The 22,042-nt window shown below is 40.1% G+C and overlaps 1 protein-coding gene across 1 annotated transcript; it reads right to left on the reverse strand.

The window, feature by feature from the left end:
* Positions 1-1,433: 1,433 nt before the first annotated feature.
* Positions 1,434-20,062, reverse strand: LOC133107190 (uncharacterized). Its single transcript, XM_061216106.1, has 11 exons — positions 19,558-20,062; positions 18,588-18,668; positions 16,510-16,608; positions 16,028-16,063; positions 12,903-13,058; positions 7,109-7,247; positions 5,809-5,969; positions 4,599-4,669; positions 3,596-3,774; positions 3,208-3,248; positions 1,434-2,646 (listed from the first exon to the last, which is right to left on the reverse strand). The coding sequence occupies exons 1-10, from the start codon at positions 19,651-19,653 to the stop codon at positions 3,220-3,222; spliced, it is 1,047 nt and encodes a 348-aa protein (XP_061072090.1). The 5' UTR covers positions 19,654-20,062; the 3' UTR covers positions 1,434-2,646; positions 3,208-3,219.
* Between the last annotated feature and the right edge of the window lie 1,980 nt (positions 20,063-22,042).

The following is a 22,042-nucleotide window of genomic DNA, read 5'->3' on the forward strand; positions in this document are numbered from 1 at the left end:
TATAAGCCATGATCAGTTTTAAAAAGTACAGCTTCAAAGTCAAGTTAAAAGTAAAATAGTTGTATTTGTCATAAAACAAATACAATATTATGTTATTTTAAAAAGGCTGCTAACGGATCTATTGGTTAATTGTGAATCGATTGGAGCAGATTTCCAAGGCTTGTATCTTGTCAATATTTCATTTAAGAGCTTTTATTTTAGTGTTTTCATATCATACCATGAACATACTGTATATAGTGGATGGCTAGGATTATATTCTTGAACTGAATTCTGAATCTTTATTTGGGGCATATTTATTTGGTTTTATTCGGGCAGGAATATCATTTGTCCCTCAGCATAAATCCATAAATATATAAAAGCAACCATTGGCTGCTTTGACAACACACCACACAGCATGCCCCGAGTTTACACAACTGTATAACCTTTAGGGATAAAGGTACACATGTGCCCTAAATTTGGCCCTCAGTCACGACAGAGACTGCTGGTGGCAGAGGGATGGCTGCTGGGCCTGTTGAAGAAAAGTAAACAGGGGATGGTGTCCAACTCCTGGAGGTTTCACAAATTAATCAGTCACCCGCAATGTGAGCAGCCATAAAAACAGCTACACGTGGGAGCCCGTTTCAATGCGGAAGCAAAGGCCAGACAAAATGTCCGCCCCGGCCGTGAACTTCACCTCACACTGTACAGATCACGTGTATGTGAAATCTTACGATCTTAATTCAATGAGAACATAATTCACATGTTTATTTTTGTTGCAATTGGCTTTTAGTTTTCATGCTAGTTGCTGATTTTTTTACAGCCATTTTAACAAATACTAGCTATTTGAACTATTTCCATTTCAGGGGTAAGTACTATGACACGGGCTGTAAGTACTATTTTCATAGTGCTCGAGAAAGTTGTTTCATGGTATTTACTGACTGTTTTATAGTACTTCCACTGCCATTTATGTAATTTACAGTGCAAGTAGTTTTTGTTCTTCTTCAGGAATCACATTTCCAAAATGTACCCTGAACGTACAGTAATGAGTTCATTTTCCAAACAAAAAAGGTATTACGTATGTATTGCTGGCTAGGGGATTATTTTGTACCTATAGGGTATCGCCCTAGCGACATGCATTTGTACCTTTTTAGGCACTTAGAATGAAATCAAAATAGCTACCTAATAATTACGCAAGTGGCTGTGAATTTACCCAGTATTGCCAAAATACTAGGTCATTCGTGAGCTGTAACATAAAGGATTGCCGGTTTTGGTTTATTTTTCAATACAAAATCTGCAGGCCCTTAGTTTAACTTATTTGACAATTCACTTTCAAATGGACAGATACATGGTTCCCCCGATTATTAAAAGAGTGTCAAGGATAGAACATTGTGGTCTTTGTTATTAGATCTGCCAGCTATTAATAATAATAATAATAACAATAACAATAATAATAATAATAATAATAATAGCTTTATTTGCATAGCACCTTTCATGCAGACTGCAGCTTAACAGGAAAAATAAAAACAAAAGGCAACAAAAAAAAAGGAGTGTAATGAAGTGTAATGGCAACCTGAAATGCAATGCCTGTGACCGCAGTAGCAATGTGCTTGGTCTCTTTATTAGTGCTTTGTGGACACATACAGTAGTATAGAATATCCTCAGGAAATCATGCATGACGAATGGACAATGATCGTCACGTATGAAGTGTTAAAATGTGAAAAACAAATCTTCTCATATCAATATCATTATTGCTAAATCCTCTGCTTTAGCAATAAAACCCCTGTCTGTAATAACGTATTCAGCTCAGGACCAGATGATGGTTGGAGAGACCAAATAGAGCAAACTTGCCCTCTAGTGTACGCTACATGTAATGCCTCATAAATCGAATACTGTAACGTACAGTGCTTTGTCCTTGCTTTAGATTAAATCTATAATTCACACGTTTTCAGGGTAAAAAAAGTTTACTTAAAACTTAAGCACACTGTGTAAAATACAGTGAAAATTCATAATTTGTTCAATCTGACAACCATTAAAAACTCTTTATCAAAGTCAAGTACAAAAATAATCATTGTGCAGTTACTGTGCAGAAACAAAACAAATCTAATATAAACAATATAAAACCATTAAAAAAGGATAATAAATAATGATTCAGTTTACAGAGTATAAATATTTACATTTTACATTCACAAGGCTGCAATACAGATTCCAACACTATGTATATTTATTGTTTTTGTTTAAAAAATATTTCAGGTTTTGATGGAGTGGATTGTTATAGCTGCAGTAAACAAAAGGAGCTTTACTTTAACTTCATTACAAAGCCAGCTGCCTCACAAAAGACTTGGTTGCGCTTTGTCCGCCCGTGCAGGACGAACTGAACGGTTTGGAGTGTACGGATGAATCCGGAATGTATATCAAGGCCTGGACATACATCCGGAATGTTCCAGCAATTCAACATGTCCAGATAAATCCAGAATGAATATGGTGTTGGCACATACCTCCCTATTTTAGGGACATGTCCGGTGACTCAGACTGTGGCATTCAGGGCACAGCAGGCGACACCATCCGCCCCTCCTCGGGTACAAAGCCATCCGTGTGCGTGGGTCGAGTGGTCAGAGTCACCTCAGAATGGGTTTGTTCTGGCCGGGCAGTGTCTTCCTGGGCTGTTCTCTGAAACAGAAAACAAAAGTACAGAGGTTTGAGCTGTATACTTAGTCAAAGTGAAAGTTAGCTTATACATTTAGAAAAGTACCTAACATCACATATCATAACCTTGTATGGCAGCCAATCGCCATAGGTGTGTGAACGGGTGAATGAGAAGCATCAATTGTACAGCGCTTTGGATAAAGGTGCTATATAAATGCCAAACATTTACCATTTACCATCGCATCACATAATGTTGAGAGCAGGCCATTCAGCTCAGCTCGCCATTCCTACCCCTAAGTGTACCTACTGCTTAGTTGCCTAAAAGCTAATAGTATCAAGCATGGTCGTGAAAACCCCCACTACATGTCCTGGCAAACCATTACAGTGACCACTCTCTAATGTCTGTGAGGAATTTGCTAATTTCAGTTTATGTCCGCCTGACCAAACTGGCCCCAGTCAAGCACCCCACTCTCCTGTCTCTCCTGGGCCTGATGAGCGGTTACTGATAGACTGATAGAAAAGCTGATTTCCTATACCATGTGAAAATTGTAGTCTGTGCTGTAGCCTTTGAAATGGTGTACCCACCTGTGCTTGGTTTCAGTCACGGATTAATGTCCTGTTCCCAACTGTAACAAAACACCAAAAAGCCATCGTTCAGTGTAATGTTTTGTATTATGTATCAATGGAAACCATGAATAAAAAAAACTCCTAGCCTTATTAAAACAATAATAACATCGTAGCTTCAGCAGTTTCAGGTACAGGTTGGTATAGCTGCTTAGCTTCAGCGATGTAACATGAGACGTGTACGGGGTGGTAGGCAAACGACTGTTTAGTTTCAGCAGTTTGACATGAGACATGTACAAGGTGGGAGCCATATGGCTGTTTAGCTTCAGCAGTTAGCCATGAGAAGGGTACAGGGTGATATGGCTGCTTAGCTTCAGCAGTTTAACCTGTAGAAACCCAAGCGCCTTACCCTGCATGTGGATGGCGGACGGGTCAATGTAGAGCAGATCGGACCCAGGCTCCAGGTCGTACAGGTGCTGACGGAGCACGTTGTACACCATCTCACGACTCAGCGTGAAGTGCAAGAGCTGCTCGTGGTCCAGGGGCATCAGGAACTTCAGCCAGTAGTACGCTGTGACACTTCCGTTTCTGAGAGCGGGACATGGCATTGAGTTTACTAACGCCCACACATCCTCCCCAAACACAGCAAAGAGAGATTGAGCTATCATTCGGTTTTTAGTGTCACGCTGTTTATGTTATTTCACGAATGCAGTCGTTGCCTACTGTCTACATTCATTTTATTATATTACATATTTACTTTTGTTTAATGTAAATTGCTGAGGTGTTCCGAGATTATGCATTGTCAGCAGCTGCTACTGTATGCTGTTACTGTGCATATGACAAATAAACTTGAAAATGAAACTAAATTCGAATTTTTGCTAACGCAAGGCATGCACTCTCTATACACAAACTGTATTCACACACAGACACTGGTCACAAGCAATCAAACAAAATTCATAGGCATGGATTTTGTTTATAATTTGTTTTTAATCTTCACAAGCATCATACAACAAGTTGATTTCTGTGATCATTAATCTCACTCCACTGAGAAAATTGTTGGGCTTTAGTGTTTAACAGCTGAACTTGTCATCTGTGTAAAAACAGACAGTAAAAACTAACACTCACACGTCACAACATGCCTGAGCTAGAGCAGGGCTGCCCAATCCTGTTCCTGGAGATCTACCATCATGTAGGTTTTCACTCCAACCCCAACAAAGTACACCTCACTCAACAGCTCGAGATCTCAATACCTTGCTAATTAGTAGAATCAGGTGTAGCCGAATTAGGGTTGAAATGAAAGCCCTGCTTTGTGCAGTATTTTAAGGCCACAACCATCCCTGAGCCACACGATAAAAAATTATTCTTTATTTGGGAGCACGTTGAGGTCACAACAACATTGCAACTTCTCTCACCTGAAGGCGTACAGGCCCGCTCCAGAGAAGTAGCGTCCCAGAGCAGGGGAGGTGCTGTAGACGTGGGAGAGCTGGGGGTTGGGAGCAGACCGCAGGTTAGAGGCTGAGGTTTCTAACAGGGCCTCCCAGTTCTATTCCAGACAGACCCTCCCACACCCACTGCACACACACAAGTCCCACGTTAGAGCTACTTGTTCAAACACTGATCAAACACTCCAGTAGACATGTGGGAGATTCCAGGAAAGTTGGCTACTATGACACATAACTTTTCCTCCCAAAGGATATATATCATCCGCACACCCACTGCAATTTTTTTCTCTCCAAGAAGTACACCTGTATTATAATAAGTTATTACAGACTCAGCATGTTAATTTGCTTGACTGTCAATTTCAACTGCTCTTTTCCTGGACATAACTCACTTATAGGATTTTTTGTGGAATTTCAAATGTCTCAGAGAGACATTATCGTACCACCTAGCTTCAGCTGTCTCTGAGAAGAAATGTAGGCATTGTAACAAAATGTGAGACATTAACAATTCTGAAACCCATGTGCCATGCAGGTCAAAAGTCTTTATAGTTCTCTGCTTTTAGTGAACTTTAAGCAGTTTAACGTCTGACCAGAAATGGCACAAGAGAAGAAGTGAACAGACATGATTTTACATTACACAGGACATGATGTTAATGTCCTTGTGCTTATAATTAAGGGGGCTGTGCATAAATGCCCAGCTCAAATGTTCCTAAACTAGCGTGGTTCTACCAACCAAATAACCTGGCAATGAACAACAGTCATCAGCCAAACGGGTGCTAATACATTACATTACATTATTGGCATTTGGCAGACTCTCTTATCCAGAGCGACGTACAGTTGATTAGACTAAGCAGGAGACAATCCTCCCCAGAAGCAATGTAGGGTTAAGGGCCTTACTCAAGGGCCCAACGGCTGTGCGGATCTTATTGTAGCTACATCAGGATTAGAACCACCGACCTTGCATGTCCCAGTCATTTACCTTAACCACTACGCTACAGGCCGCCCAATTATGCGGAGCAGTTACTACTACAAAAACTGATTGTGACAAATCTAAGATCTAGATCCTGCTGCAGAGCGAAAGGCTTTTTTCTCTGTGTAATAAAACCTTTGACCAGTCACGTATACAGGAGGTCATGTTTCGCTTTTGTATGAAAATATATAATAATATAAGAAGGGCACAGACCTTGTCCTCCAGCTGTGTGGATAGAGCCTGGCTCTGGTTGGAGGAGGGGGAGAGCAGGTTGTCTGTGAAGTTCAGGTTGACCAGCCGGAGAGAGCCGCTGTAGAAGAGCGGAACCACGAACGTGTCACGCTGAAACGTGTCGTCCTCATCCTTGTACAGAGCTGTAACACAGGGGAACAAACAGCCTTAGCGGCTCCAGTCTGCCAGCAAGCAATGTGACGGTGTTCAACACATTTCTGGATTACCTGCAATCAATATTAAATATAAACATATTGTAAGTTAAATCCATTTTTTTACATTACGTTAATGGCATTAGGCAGACACTCTTATCCAGAGCGACGTACAACAAAGTGCATACCCATAACCAGGGATAAGTGCGCTGAAAGACCCTAGAGGGAAGTACAATTTCAACTGCTACCTGTACAACAAAGATAAGGACCAGGGCCTATTAGATTTTTGATTATTATTATTATTATTATTATTTTATTTTTTTAAAGAAACGAACAAACAAACAATGGAAAAGTGTGAACAAACCCCTTAACTAGCCAAGCACTGCTTAGCTAGCCAAACTAAAAATACTGATACACAGAAAGTAAATCACAGAAAGACAACAATTAAGGTTCACAGGGAGGTAGGGAGGGACAGGGAGAGATGCTGCTTGAAGAGGTGCGTCTTCAGTTTGCGCTTGAAGATTATATATAAATATATCATGTAAAGATATTTAATTGATATAAATATATTTATAGAAATACATTATACATAGATTACATTTATTTCTTTAAATATATATTTTTTTGTTTATTTAACGAGGCAAATGCACATTACTGACAGATATAAAGGACTAGGACTAATAATAATAACATGAATACCTAGTCACCTTCATGGACTAGTCATGAATACCCCCCCCCCCCCAGCCATACCACACTAAGTGGTTTGCATTTATATAGCGCTTTTATCCAAAGAGCTTTACAATTAATGCCTCTCATTCACCCATTCACTCTCTCACTCACTCACACCAATGGCAATAGGCTGCCATGAAAGGCACCGACCAGCTCGTCAGGAACAGTTGGGGGGTCAGGTGTCTTGCTCAGGGACCTTTTGACACACCCTGGGTGGGGGACTGAACTGCACCTGAGCTAATGTCGCCCCACTCAAACGCAGAACCCTCCCAAATCCTGGAAAAAAGTTTTTAAAAAAAATCCTGCTTGGTGAAACACCGCCCAGGACCCTTTCTGAAGAGGAAGGTGACGAAAAGCGTTTAAAGTTAAACGTCCAGCAACATAGGGGATCTTCCCATTACCTGCCCACAGGAGCAGACCCAGAGTAACAGCAGTGATGACAATGAGGAGCAGGACGAGGGCGATGATCATCCACGGTTTGACCATCCGCTTCAGCCGAGAGTGACACCCGTTTCCCCGCAACCCGCTCTCCACCCCGGCCTGCGAGGAAGATGGCACGGTTTTAGGAGTTTAATACACACACACACAGTGTCAGAACCACATTATTCACCAAGCACATAAGGCTGGGTACATATAGGATCAGATGCAACACAGAGCACTGACACAATGCAGGCGGCAAAAACAGTAAACGATAAAAATACAGGACAATGAAACACAATAAAAATAGTGCAATTCAGGCAGGGGCTGTGATACAGTGGTAGGGGAGCTTGCCCTGCTACTCTGAGGATTCAGATGTGACTCACAACAGGGACTGTCACTGCTCAACTGATTCAGCACATATAGCTGGCAGCAAAAACTGATTCTGTGTAAAAATGTAAACTGTATAAAAGTCTCTAAGCATCTAAGCATCAGCTAAATGCTGACAAGACACAGTTCAAACCAGTTCCGACCACCAGCGGACCAGGCTGGAAGTTGCTATTTTATAAACATGGCAAATCTGTTGAAGTCTGCTGAGTTGAAGATGGATACATGTGTCCAACTCATAGCTTGCTTAATAAGAGGAATTTATTTAAAAGTAAAGAAGTAAGAAAATCCTATAAATCTACAGAAAACACTGCTGTCAGGGAGATGACACTTGACCGTTGTTGCTATAGTATAAACATGGCAAATCTGGAGTTCAGCGTTAATACAAGAAGGATACGCTCATCCAAAATAATAACTTGAATGAGTGTATGACAACTTGGATGAACCATTTAATTTCTTAGCCACCAATTCTAAACATAATAAAAGGAACAATAATTCAAAAATAATACACAGGAAACAGTGATGTCAAAGAGCAGACGGTTAATCATTGATGTCGTATAAACTCCAGAAGCATACACTCATACATCATAACTTGTTTGCTTAATAAGATGCATTTCATTTTTTAACTACCAATTCTAATTAATTGAATAAACAATAAATAAAAATCCTATAAATATATAGAAAACACAAAGACGAAGTATGAATATGGCAAATCTAAATTGTTCAGTTAAAGACAAGTTGGATTCACTCATCCAACTCTTACCTTGCTTTAAAAGAGACATTACATTTTTTAGCCACCAATTCTTAAAGTGTTAAAATAACTGAAAATAAATGTAAAAAAAAAAACTATTCAGAAAACACTGATGTCCAAACATGTCTATGTATATCTGAGTTAAAGACAAGAAGGATACACTCATTCAACTCACGACTTGCTTAATAAAAGGAATTTCATCTTTTACCCACCAATTCTAAAAAAAACTATTACAATTAAATACAGCTTTTTTTAAAACCCTACACAGAAAACACGGCTGCGACAAAGATCAAGCCGTATTTTCCGAAAGAGAAAAGCCGAAAGCAAAAGTTCAGAAGAGCACGTACCATATCTAAGATCAACTGCAGCTTGGTCTGCTAGTGACAGACTGACAGTGCGGAAGTAGAAGTGATACTCTTCAAGAAGAAGTAGCAGGTGTCAAAAGGTCATTACAGAGGACACTCGCATCAAAGTTAGGAGTGGATACTGGCACTTGAGAACAGTAGGGGCTGACAGAGAGATTATGGGCTCCATTTGAATGTATGAGAGTATGCAGTCAGTCCAGTTTGAGGGGACAGCATGAGATAGCAGAACCTTTTTTGTTAAAATGCAAAAAAAGCCGGCTGGGATAACAGGTGCTGCTCCGCAAACAAATCAGGGGCAGAAACTCCTCTCATTCTGGAGTGAGTGATAATGCGCTTCCGTTAGTCCCTTTTCCCTCTTCATCTTTTTAAATGCAACTGCCACCAATATAGTTGAAATGGGACTTTGACCCTTGTCTGCTTGTTTTTTGCAGGATGTTAGGCCACTCAAGAAACCTGTGCTGTGCAGAAGAAACCTAACACAGAAAGCTGCTGGATATGGTTTTATGAGCTTTAGCATAAAGAGAATTTTGTAAATATACAATATGGAGAAAAAATACATTATGGAGAAAAAAACACTAGTATGATATTTGAGGGTTGTGAAATCGGGATCATGAGACCTAACAGGCTTTAACAAAATACCGCTTTAAGTGGCCATGATCCAGCTTTTAGCTGTTCCCACTTATCTCAATGATAATGGGCACTTACAACATTCCTGTGTGACAATGGAATTACACGGAATGTTAACGGCAACATTACCTGTGGTCAGATTTAAATATGCAGAAGAACGATTAACATTAACAATCGAGGAGCAGTTTATCATGGCCTTAATCTTCTGTCCTTAAATAAAAGCAAAGACACACACTGGTGCATGTGTTTGAGTATGCATACTATTGTGTAGACTAATTACATAATGAATACAGTCTGAAATTTTGATTATTATTATTATTACTATTATGCATAAAGGAAAGCACTGTGATCTGAGGTGCATGACTTATGAAGCAGCTTAGATTAAAATAACAAGCACAACATGGTATCACACGTAAAACATTCATTTTGAATCCATCTGAGGGCTATATTATTTTACTCATTTCAGGCTCACTATAACTATAACTATAAAACATTGGACATTCACAGCTAGAAAACACTGGGCATTTAGAGACGAGCCAGTCAGGTACAAGTATGCACATGGCAGTTTCCTGTTTGCAATGAGGGCATAAGTAACATTAACAATGGAACACAAAGCTTGAATGGAGGTGCTAAATGATTGCGTTAATAACACAAAAACTCAGCTAACGCCTTTACGGTGTGAGATCACAGATATGCGTCAATTTTAGAACTGAACATTCTAACGCTGACTTAACAGTCACGAACGGCAATTGACTGACTTCCAGAACACTGACCTACTATTTAGAAAAACCTGGAATTTACATATTATAGTAGTTGAAGAAGAAAGTAATTATTTATTGTTAGGAGTGGCACTCGTTAAAACGGGCAATGTTTGACCTCAATGCACGGGTTGTTGGGTTCACAGAACCATTGATTAAATAAGTACATAAATAACGTTCTGGCACAAAGTTTAGCTAAGTTTAAAACATATTTCCAGATAAAAAAGGGACAAATTTAGCAGTCATTAACTGTACGCAACTATATTCTGAAAAACCAGAATGAGTTTATTTTGGTCATTTGGCCAGTCATTGAACCATCCACAACGGCTGAAGGCCAAAGGTATTGTTTGTTGCACGTGTGTTTACAAACGTTCCCAGCCCCATGTCTGCCTCTTGGGCCTCATGGGCGAATAACAATCCTGCAAGAGTGGTGAGCAAATGTTATTGCACCTCAGCAGTTCTGTAATCCCAAACCGCCCTGTTCACCCAGACCAAGAAAGTACAATGTGTACTGCAACGCACCGGCGGCTGGTCAAAGCAGAGGCGGATCAGGGAATAATGCCAGCTGCATATTTATTCTCATTCCCAGAAATCATTCTGGGAATTTTTCAGCTTGTTTGACCTTTGAAAAGACTTGACGGTTGCTAACCATCTATGTCGATTACATTCTGGTAAATGGTTGGCATTTATACAACGCCTTTATCCAGAGCGCTGTACAATTTCTGCTTCTCATTCACCCATTCATACACGCGGTCACACACCAATGGCGATTGGCAGCCATGCAAGGCGCCGACCAGCTTGGTGTCTTATTCAGGGACATTTTGACACACCCAGGGCAGGATCAAACTGGCAACCCTCCGACTGCCAGACAACTGCTTTTATCACCTAAGCCAATGAGCCCTACATTATGAGTAGAAAATATTGCTTTGTACTGACCCCCAAAGTAAAAAAAAAATATATATATATATATATATATATATATATATATATATATATATATATATATTCATCTTGTGTGCTCTCAGTTGTAGTTAACCACATTAGTTAATGCCAATTCATGTAGCCTTATAGTAAATTGTGACCAAAAAGGCATGGTTTTCTTCCAGCCGTCATTAGCTAGCACCTGGGCAGGAAGTACTGGGGCCCTCACCTGCAGGCCCAGGTGCCTGGTTAGGAGCTAATGTTGCAATAACCTGATGAACAGGTTACAGTTTTTACCCTGAACCCACCCAAGCCTTGGTATGAAAACAACACTGCCTGCTGATTCTGCAAATTCCCAGCCGGGGTCAGCTGACATAAGCCAGGTACAAACCTGCAGTAGGTCTACGATTACACCTCATTTTCCTCCTGGGAGTAGACCCAATTTTCACCCTGGATGGCCTTATCGTCTGCTGGTTGTTATTTTCACTTTCAAATCGATTCAATCTGTATAACCGGCAGTTTTTAACTGATGCCTGTATTTTCGTAATTCTTTTGTTTCTTCTTTGGATTTATCGTACCTGAGCACCATTGCAAACCTCAATGTGTCACAGAGAATGTTAAACAAAGAACAAATAGCGCTTTTCACAGAAGACATTTTACAGAGCAACAGAAGGGGAGAAATACCAGCCCTGAGCCCCCAGATAGCACATAAGGTACAAAAACAACGTCCTGGTGGGGAGAAAAACTCCCAAACGGTGGTGAGAAAAAAACTCTCAGAAGAAAGGAACCCGGACCATTCACCGCTGACCAGCAAGGTGTAAAGGCAAAATGGGTTTACCTTAAAAAAACAGCAACAACTTCAGACCCAAGTAAGGTGAGATAACTAAACAACTGATTGAAATTATGCAAACCTGACACAGGTGGGACTACAGTGATCTCCACACTTCTGATCATCCAGGCCATTATGATAACCAGGAGGGGTGACTGTAATGGCATAGGCCATCGGCTCAAACAGAAACCGAGCCCGCTGATTGGCTGTGGAACTTTCCGCCTTTTGCAGATACGGCTCATACTTCAGCGATAAGAAGCAAGTAATGATACAATAGTTCTAGAACTAGAGGAACAGGAGCACCAGTCTTGCACATGCACTGCATCAGAAATGCATTTAACTTGTCAACACCACTAAACAGAGTTTGGGTTCAAAGAAAAATATACGGTCCGTAGATCTGAAGAATTCAGTAACTACTTTCAGGGAAGTTTTGCACTCACTGGTTTCAGTTAAGACTAGGTTAAAATGAAACTAAAAGATTAAAAATATTTCAGCTTTCAGTGAAATTCTGTACACTGATGGCAGTTTTACACACGCAACTCGACAGCTGTACAAGCTAATTAGAGAACAACTACAAACAGCCTCCATGTCCAGTAAAATATATTAAACAGAAATGGATCACAATACTACTTCATTATAAAACAGAAGTGTGTAGCTCGAAGTAAGAACTCAGTAATTGCGTTACTTGCACTGCTTTTTTGTGAAGATAAGACTAAAGACTTTAGTGACGACACTGCCTTCTGGTGATGCTTGGCCTTATAAACCAAGCTCTACAGCTTGAAGTGAGCAAGTTAATTATGGAGGAACTTCATATATGAATTGTGCCTTATCTTATGTGTGTTGTTTGTTGTATGACCTTAATGCCTTTGTAGCATGAACAACACTAGCTTAACTGCTTTGTAGGTTGCTTTGGATAAAAGCGTCTGCTAAATAAAATGTTATGTAACTATCAATCAGAGTAACTGATTAACTAATTAACTATTTTCTGGTATTTTTTCAATCATTGCAAATCATTGCAGTGAAACAGGCAAGAAGATCTTATCACGGACGTCTGCTCAATTGAGTCTCCCCACCATGTCCTTCATGTACAAGTAGCACCAGCCCCTGCTCCTGACTGAGCACTGTCCCCATGAATGCCACCTGGTAGCCAGATGGGCCCTGGTCCAGATGGGCGCTGTGGTTTCCTTCGTGTTCCTGGACAGGCTGCTGGCCAGGTCCTTCCTGACTGTACCCACAGGAGGCTGCAGAACCATGGTGAACCGGCGTATCAGGAGGATCATCAACAGCATTACAGTCCTGCAGGAAACAAGCAACATCAAGGTCTGTCAATGACACCAGATGACCTAATCACTCTCTGGAGGAGAATCCAAAATCTCCTCCGAAAGAAGGTTTTGATTGAAATTCTTTATTAACAGTATAAAAAAGATATGACGTGTACAAGTAAATAATATATGCACAGCCTCAACCAGGAGGCATCATATCTTTGTACAGTATAAAACATAATAAAGCCCAAGATCTTATTTCCATTACAGTTGTTTGTGTATTTTATGTTCAAAGCATCATGATTTCAGCTGGATAACTGTCACACTGATAGGGTCTCACTACAGTTGGACTGTGTGCTGTGGTCTTTTGGCTTTGAATTGACATCATAGTTGTCAATGTGTGGTATGCAAATTTGGCAGCACATATTTTTAATATCGTACACAGTAGTCTTTTGTAAGCCGGCCATCATTTCAACTGACAGTAAATAAAGTGAATGACAAAACCCAGCCTGCCCGCATTATTACCCATTTAATGAAGTAGCCTATGGTTAAAAAAAGATTCTTGGTTATTTAATTTGCTTGTGACCGACAATCAACAAATCAACTTTGTGCAAATACAAAGTGTGTATAGATGAAAAGTAATTTGCCGTCTTGACATTTCGAGATTTTCCAAGATCCCTTATGCGTGCGTTTGTGACGTACTACCATACGTTTCCGTTGTGAATATGTTTGGAATTTTAATAGCTTTTTAAATGGAAAGAATGCACAAACCAATAGGCCTATAATAATTCAGATTGAAAGCAGATGAACTATTGCAAAGCTACCCTAAAAATAAACGCAGCTTGAGAGAACACAATTACTCAAAAAAGCTCAAGCTACTGTGCAAATGTGTTATTTTTTTTTTAAATAATCAACATGCTCCCCAGACTTGACATGTCGGATAAAAGTATTTTTTGCACAAGGGGAGAACCACTACACAGAGAACCAGCACTACCAGCTGACTGTGAGATCAGTGAGAGAAGATGGAGGTATTTTAGGGCCAAAAGTAGTTGGTGGTTCTAGTCATTAAGTATACCTCAAAATGGCAACAAAGTAAATCAACTACGACAACCATTTTATACATTCTAGTGTAGTCGAACTACCAGCAAACTGGTAATTACATATAGTAAGTTAACCTCCAGCCCCAACACTGATTTTCAGGTAGGTGATTAATGGGTACTTCACTCGCAGGAAGAAATGAGAGTAATATGTCTTAAATAGAGACTAAAACATAATACCCTTTGGTTTTAAAAACAGAGGCGCACAGTGTTGAATGCCAATGGTAGTCTTAAATATCCAACTCTGTAGTGTCATACCAGGTGTACACGCTAATTAGAGATGAACTACCAATCAGAACATCTATTTTCAGGCTGGTTATCAATGAGAACATTGGCGAATACAAAACATCAGATTACTCCCTCAGGAGCAGCGAGCCAATTATGCGGCTCCACATGAGCCAGCCAAACTTGGCTTTTGGTAGGACCGGGAATCGAACCCCGGTCCCTGGTGTGCAACTGCAGTGAACTGCAACCGCAAGTCTGCTGCATCTTAACCTGTTGTACCACCATGGCCATGGCCCCAGCTAATTTTATCAAGTGTGCATTATTCTTTTCCAGGAAGCAAAGAAAAGGAATATTAATCTGTTCAAAAAAAATGGCAGTCAACATTTTTCTCTTCAAACTGTATAAACTGAATTATTTTTTCAAGATTTATCTTCACTTTAAAATACTGAACTAATATTTAGCTGCATAACCATTGTTTTTGATGACTACTACGCATCTGCATTGCATTGAATCAACCAACTTCTGGCACCTAGAAACAGGTATTTCAGCCCAGGATGAACAAACTACATTCCTGTGAATTTTTGGGTTTTGTTTCAGAAACTGCATTTTAAATGTCACCCCACAAGTTTTCAATGGGGTCGACGTCAGGGGATTCAGCTGGCCGCTCCATTACCTCAATCCTTTTTGTCAAAAAAGGAACCAAGTTGTTGCTCACTTACTCATGTGTTTGGGGTTGTTGTCTTGTTGAAACACCCATATGGCAACATAATCTCCAAGTATTTTGATGCATTAAAACTGATCCATGATCCCTGGTATACGAACCCAACACTGAAACTTTGCCATTCTGACTATTCTTCAATTTGTTTTAACAGTAGTTGCTCATTTTCTTCCGCTTGTTTTGGGTTTTTGTTGCCATTTGAGATAATTTTAGCTAAGCATCCTATAATTTGCTGCACTTGTTTGGAACAGCCCATTTTACTTTCAGTAGAAAATATAGTTTATAACAATATGTGAAACATTTGCTTCCCTTCTTCCTTAATAAAGGACAATTAATGACACCTGTTTTTTCACAGAATGAATTACTTCTCTAATTAAACTCCACACTGCTATTATTTTGAACACGCCCTGAGCAATGATTGAGTCAATTACTCAGAACAAGCAGCGTGCATGTCATGACAGTTGGGTCTGTTGTTGTTTTTTATTACACTACTACATCTACAAGTAAAGTATTTGCCATACAGAATATCACTACTAATAACAGTGGTTCATTAGGTTGCTGATGATGTTGTACTGCTATTTTCTTGAACACAACTGTATTTATTTTGCTTATTGCCTCCACAGGTACCATCATGCAGAACCATTGGAAGTTATTTATTCAGTGAATCACATTACAGAGTGGGGTTTGCTTGTGCCAGTAATGCTGCTATTGCTGTGAACCCATTCCACATTAAAATCAGAAGCCAGTGCATTTCAAACGAGGTGTGGCGAGTTAGCTGTAATCAACTGTTTTAATTGATCAATTAAGTGCTGAGTAACCAGCGAGACCAGCATTCACAGCAGCCTGGCAGGAATGGGCCTGAGGCACACTGATCCGTCAGTCATGTTCTGAGAAACAAAATGGCCGAGCATGTTCTGAGAAACAAAATGGTCGATCACTTTCTGTGGAAAAAAGGAAACTTACCCCGTTGTTTCTCTCCAGCAGCGGGATTACGGATTCCTGCCCAGAGGAAAAAAATATATATATATATAAGATCTCTCCCCAATGCCGTTTACTTCCCCCAGACAAAAATGAGCTGCATTCAACACCAAATATGAGATTGTGACCATTCCCTCCTACAGCATGACTCAAATTCTGCTCCTGAGAAATAACCCTTCACTTGTCTCACTAAGAAAACAACACACGTTCTTACAGTGCTCTTTATTAACTCTCACATCAGTGTTTTTTATTAGTCTGAAATGAATGAGACAACCGCAAGATCCAAGGAGAAGCACATGAGACATATATAAACACAGCAGCATGCAAGAACCAATGAGAACTTCTTCATTTATACCTCTCAAATTACCTGTGATTAGACTTAGATTGATCTGTGCCCTTGCTACTCATTTCTCCTGAGTAATGAATTAGATCAATTGCATGCACAAGAGAGTTAGGTCCCTCTTTACCTGTGCAACGTGTGGGTCCTTCTCTAGAGTGATTTCCACAACGTAGCGTCTTGATCCAGTCCTTACCTTCTGGACACTGTGCACTCCATTGCTCTGTGGCTGTGGGAGATTCATCATATTTGTGGGGGCATATTCATACAGACACACACAGGCTCTTGAACGGGGTCTGAGTTCCTAATGACTGAGACTGCGCTGAAGGTGCTGAGGAGAGGATGAGGCATCATGGCATCACCATGGGTGGAGATACTGTATAGTATGTCATCAGTTGCTCCCTCGTTTGCACTGCTAACCATTTTATTTTTCACTTTGAAGAGTATGTTCTGTTGGAATGTTTTTTTTTGGTGAGTGTTCTAGAACTCTAGAACTCTCATTGTTTTCATTTGCCGGTTGCGATTGTTCCATCAGCATAAGAACATTTTAATCATGCATTTACGTCATGCATCGTAATGCATTTATAACCTCACACTTTAACCTCAAAGGGTCAAACAAGTGTTATGGCTGACAGCCCCACTCATTATGTGCTTGTTATGCCAGTTCATGAGTTCATGCTCCCTTCAGCATCATTTCCGATAAGTCAGAGCGTCTTCCTGTTATTTTTGTTCAGCCACATTCCAATACAACAGGAAGCTCATCACTTTAGTCATAGTGGTAGCTATGGTACGCAGAATGGGCTGCCGCCTTCTTCCTGTTAGTATATTTACGCACAGCGCTGTGAAAAAGTATTTGCCCCCTTCGTGATTCTACTGCATATTTTTCACACTGAATGGTTTCAGATCTTTACACAAAAGGGAATATGACACAAAGGGAACCTGAATGAACACAAAACACATGTTTTAATGTGCTTTGTGTTTTGCAGCAATAATTGCAATCAAACAATTCCTATTATTTGATATTCTTTCATAATAGTTTTTCACAATACTGTGGAGGAATTGTAACCCACTCTTCTGCTTTAATAAAGAGGTTTTGGGAGTTTATTTCAGTAGAGACTGCACTTGCTTTTGTGTTTTGGATTATTGTCCTGTTACATAACCCAGTTAAACTTCAGCTTCAGCTCATGGGCAGATAAACAGACATTCTCCTTAATAATCTTCCAGTACAGAGCTTAATTCATGGTTTCTTGCTTGAATTCCATGTTCCTAGCTCCCGAGGTAGCAAAGCATATGGATGCCTTCACATTAACGTCACATGTTTGATGCTGTTCTTCTTGTGAAATGCTGCATTTGCTTTATGCCAGACATAATTCGAACCTAAGTCCCACTTTTGACTCATCTGTCTATAGACCATTGTCTCAAAAGGCTCGGAGATCATCCAGGCACTTTTTGTAATTGTGAGGTGAGCATTGATGTTTCCCTTGGTTAGTAGTTCTTTGTTGTACGTCGCTCTGGATAAGAGCGTCTGCTAAATGCCACGTAATGTAATGTAATGTAGTAGTGGCTTCCAACTCTCTCATGAATCCCTACTTTGCCCAGTCTCCTTCTGAGTCATGAACACGGATATTGCTGAGGCCAGAGAGGCCAGCATGTCCCCCTTGGAGGAATTTTGGCTGGCCAGCCACTCCTGGGAATATTCACCACTGTTCCAAGTGTTCTCCATTTGTAAAATAATGTCTTAGAAATGGCTCTGTAACCCTTTTAAAACTGATATATTTCAACAACCATTTCTTCTCATCTCTTCTGGAGATCTGATCATGACATACTGAACCTATGAATTTGTCTGAAAGCAGTTCTGCCAAGAAAAGTGGACTAAAATACCTCCACAGCAATGTGAAAGACTAATATCCAAAGGGCTGTCGTATGAACTAATATGCCAAATATACCACAATGGCTGTGATTACTTAAGGCAGGGGTGTCCAATCTTATCCAGAAAGGGCCGGTGTGTGTGCAGGTTGTTGTTAAAGACCACGATTAGTTCATTAGTATAATCAGGTGTGTTACTGCTGGGTTAAAACAAAAACCTGCACCCATGCCGGCCCTTTTGGGATAAGATTGGACACCTGAGGAAAGCAGTGCACATTCCACAAACTGGTGAGTGACTTAAGGGATTACCTCCAATAGCAGGCAATGAAAAAAACACCTCACCTGTTCTGCAGATAGCAGGTGATGTTCTTCAGTTGCTTCACCTGTATCGTGAGAGGACTGGCCCTCACATTCTGCTGTTACCTGGGAGACAGTGACATAGGACATGGAGAAACACACCTGGACAGGTAAGAATGGGGCGTGGAGAGACACACCTGGACAGGTAAGAATGGGGCATAGAGGCTTGCTTATTCCTCAGGATGTGTAGCAGAGATTGTTAACTCAAATCCAAATCCAGTCCTGGCTTTCGTTTCCTCGGGGGAACATAAATACATAAATAAAGTGAAACATGGATTGGCTTAACCTTATTGCCACTAATTCATGCGCAGCCCGGCGAGCTGAGACGAGGGTAGAGCGCACTGCGCTGTTATCCCTTTTTTTTTTTTTTTTAAGATGGCCTGTCTGTACTTGCTGCATAGAACGGGTTTTACAGAAGTTAATCCCATTCTCTAAATTTACCTCTCAGTTCCTTGCGGGCATGACATTCCATAAACTACAATATCGTTCCTGTTTTACGAAACACCATAATAAAAATAAATAAAAATATGTAGTGATTTTCTCTCGTTGTGCCAGCATTTCTGACTTTCATTTTGTTTTAATTCCGTCCTTAGAGACAGGTTATTTTATGAATCTACACAAACAATAATAGCTATACTGTAAGTTACATTCTGTAAGAACTGTCTTTACGTATTTTAAATGTTGTTTGGTGCATACATAAAAGTTCGACGCCAATTGTATAACTCGTCAGCAAAACTTAGCAGGTGTAATTAATATTCAGTTCTAATAATGGAAAAACACTACGCTTTTTCGAGGCGTGAGACTGGCAGCTTGCAGGCTAATTTACACTAATAGAAACAAGATAATTCAGCAATCCAAGAGAATAATTCTATCGAGATTTGGCTGATAATGACAACTCCCACTCCCAATGAAAAGAACTCCTGATGAAAAGGTATGCGGGCGCAAGATAACTTACCTGTTGTCTGTCAGTATGTTCACTTTGTGAATTCTTCATGTCAAATGGCTCCTCTATTTTCATTTTTAAGACTGATAATTCAATGTCTTCGGTCATTTTTGCATATAGTCGACTTCAAATATAACCACCAATACTTGGCAAGTTTAGCCTACCTGCACCCGGAAGAAAGCATGTAATATATCCTTCGCGTCTTACGATGACTTCGCAAATGTCACGGCGTAAAATATGTCTTAAAACAAGGAACGAAAACAACAAATAGCGTCGTATCAATGACGGACAGCAACCAATAAGTTAAAAATATAAATAACAATACGCCTTTGGGTTCATTCTTGTGTCTATCCAGGTGACAGGCGTTTCACAAACTTCGGAGAGGACTGAAGGCGGTGTCCCTCGTAACTTGGTGGGAACGTTGCTCTCAAGGGACTGTTAATGTAGTCTATTACAAATGAAAGCGAAACCCTTATTACTGTATTTCCATCGGAACACCGAACCGATTCCTGTGAAGAATGTTATTTCTCATATTTCTGTGCCGTCATGAGACAGAACCCCGGAGGTGGGGGGTGGGGGGGTGGGGGTGCATTCCTTTCGTATGCCTTATCAACACGCCTTACAATGTAAATGATTTACCTGGATTATTGTCCTACAGGTGAATAGCAATTTGATAACCCAGAGATCCTGTAGGCTTGCTGCTATTTTTACACGACAGTCAGCGCCATAACTGTCTTTCCAGAACTGTGCGCTGGGATTGTGTATTTCTTGCTGAGGACAGAAGCAACAGTCTGATGTGACACAGGAGATGCAGTTTTTCGGCAGTGGCTATCGTAATTACTGTAACATGATCAATCAGATGGACTGACAACAGGACATATGTGCGGTTGCTTTGAACAAATAGACCTAACCATTAACCATAACCGCAGATATCCTGTTCTTATCTGATCCTGGAGGCGACTACAGTATGACCTTGGATTTTAATGTTAAATGTGGTTATGAAGTATGATACAATGATACAATGTCCCAAACGCTCTTAAAATATAAAAAGTTCTGTAAATAAGTTCTGTCAACGTCAAAGAAAGATGTTCCAGTGATATCGCATACAAACTTAGCCTACTGGAAGCATCCCTGATGGTTATAATTTAATCACAAAAAATAAGTCTACTGCCAAACACATTTCGATGTATTTCCAGAATGCCGTCTAAAATACTAACATCTGTAAAACTCCTGAAAAGGTTCACATGAACGACCGTAAGTATTGAGATAAGAGGCCTGTACACGATATAACATCAATAAAGTTCACATCACTGACGTTCAAAGGGCCGTTCTTGCATTGTTTTTTGGTCTCAAAAAGTTCAGTTATTGGGTAAGAGTCCACCCATTAATTTCACGAATAAGTCACACATTATCGAAGTGAGGGGGGTTTAATGTCAAAAAGTAATATTTCAACTCATTGATTCTATACTTCTATGCTATTAATTCATTTTCAAACAATTATCAACATTGTGATGGGTTTGGTTGTCACAAAGTAAAAGGCTGTCTTTGTGAGTTGCACTAGTGTTGAAATTAAGCGCTGAAATTAAGTAAATCACAAGTGAGACACTCATCCCCGGTCCACCCAACATGCGCTGAGACCATGCATCCTAACTTCCCTATGAGAACCAGAAATTAGGAGAACCAAAAATATTTAGGCGGGGGACTTCCAAGTATTCTCCGTGAATGCAGTGGAGCTGACAACCACAGAAGACCAAACGCCTCGTGCAGTAGCTTAAATCAGCTGTTTAAGACAAAACAACGGTTAAGCTTTACAATAAGGTTACATTAAAAGTGGCATTAAATAATGTAGCTAATTGTTTATCATGCATTAATGGCTAAATTAAACCAAGGTCGCTTAATGGTCCATTAATTTGTACACACAAAAAATATACATTAAGATTTATAGTATTTTAGGGTAAAAATAAAAATAAAATAAAAAAAAATGGTCTGCTTTCCTAGTGATTGACATTAACCAATGTAGTTGTTGACACAAATTAATGCTAAAGCTGTACAAACACTGTGCAAACACATAAAGTGTAATTCGTTGACAACTACATAACAATAATGTTACATGAGAATATTCTGTCTGTTGAGCGAGGCACGGGAGCTGTTTGTTGTGTGCTACCACAAAACTCACGACCGTCACGTCGCAAGTGCGAGGCAATACTACTGTCTGTTCTGGCTCCGCGGTGGTGGAACGAACTCCCCGTTGAGGTCAGAACTGAAGAATCTCTCCCCACCTTCAAGCGCAAGCTGAAGACACACCTCTTCAAGCAGCACCTCTCCCCATCCCTCCCTACCTCCCTGTGAACCTTAATTGTTGTCTCTGTGACTTGCTTTGTGTATCGGTATTTTTAGTTAGCTAGGTAAGCAGTGTTTGGATAGTGAACTTTGGTCACTTTTGCTCTGTTGTTTGTTTCTTTGTTCAAAAAAAAAAAAAAAAAAAAAAATTGGCCCT

Source organism: Conger conger, chromosome 13 (genome assembly GCF_963514075.1).
Source record: "Conger conger chromosome 13, fConCon1.1, whole genome shotgun sequence".
Lineage (NCBI taxonomy): Eukaryota > Metazoa > Chordata > Actinopteri > Anguilliformes > Congridae > Conger > Conger conger.